Here is a 1,108-nt window from a genome sequence, read left to right as displayed (position 1 = left end):
ATATATATACATACATATATATATATATACATACATATATATATATATAGATTGATTTAAGTATTAATTGAATAAAAATCTATATAGTTTTTTATATATATATATATATAGCCTGTTCATAAAGCTCACATCTGTGCAGCTGCATGTGCATTATGTAATCATTTATAACAGAATATAACATAATCCCGGTGTTATTAGATAATGTAGTGACTATTTATTACATAATGCGTTGTAAGAGGTTTTTTTACACATTAGGATGAGTTTATTCCTCATGATAAGTCCTACTCCTAAGTGTTGTGTGGCTCCAGCGGAGCGTTGTCCAGGCTAACGGCGTGTCTCCTCCCGACCAGGGGACCACGGTGTGCCGTACGGCAGCTCTGGGGGCAGCAGTGATCCTGCTGTTTGCGAGTCGGGCCTGCTACAACCTGACGGTGCTCGTTCTGTCTCAGAACCACCGCGTGGAGTCCTTCAACTTTGACTGGTACAACGTCTCAGACCAGGTGATCATCTGACGTTGGCGTCAACGCACTTTTAGTCAGCGCATTCCTCAAGTTGGCACCAAACGGTTGTCAATATTTCTATATCTCAGAACTTATGATTAGGGCTGGGTACCAAATTGAATACTTTTTAGGCATCAATGGAATTGACCCCTTATAGCTTGTCAAATTTCAACACCCAAAGGAGTAAATCTCATCAGTGTCAGTCAGCCAATAAGCATGCAGCATGCTTCTGCCAAAATCTAATAGTGCTGCTGATTGGCTGTCTAACATCACACAGCATAGAGACACGCAGGAAAAACTCTACGTTACACACAGAGACTGGGATTACGTCACTCAGAAGACGCTGAGAAAGAAATGTGCGCCAAAATGTTATTTCTTTTTTGTTAAAATGGATGTTATGAAATTGGTATTGAAAAAAAAGTATCGTTAAGGAACCAGTATCAAAGACCCCGTCTGGATATCAGACCTAGTCATGATAACATGATAACAGTCATGATAATAGCTTCTGTTCCTTTTTTCTCCCATCTACACCACGCACTTTCTGTTTATCTTTATTATCGGTATTTATATTATTTCATTACAAGTACTTACTTTTCAATATTTATGGT

The 1,108-nt window shown here is 38.6% G+C and overlaps 1 protein-coding gene across 3 annotated transcripts in view; it reads left to right on the top strand.

The window, feature by feature from the left end:
• gpr137 (G protein-coupled receptor 137) overlaps nt 1-1,108 on the top strand; it is a 9,784-nt gene that overhangs the window by 5,018 nt on the left and 3,658 nt on the right. For all 3 annotated transcript variants that reach the window (XM_032510874.1, XM_032510875.1, XM_032510877.1), the window contains one exon: nt 351-500. In XM_032510874.1, the coding sequence (XP_032366765.1) occupies nt 351-500 (150 nt within the window). The remainder of the gene's footprint in view (nt 1-350; nt 501-1,108) is intronic.

Source organism: Etheostoma spectabile, unplaced genomic scaffold (assembly GCF_008692095.1).
Source record: "Etheostoma spectabile isolate EspeVRDwgs_2016 unplaced genomic scaffold, UIUC_Espe_1.0 scaffold273, whole genome shotgun sequence".
NCBI lineage: Eukaryota > Metazoa > Chordata > Actinopteri > Perciformes > Percidae > Etheostoma > Etheostoma spectabile.
The sequence above is the reverse complement of the archived record's forward strand: the minus strand, read 5'-3'. Positions and strand labels throughout refer to the sequence as shown.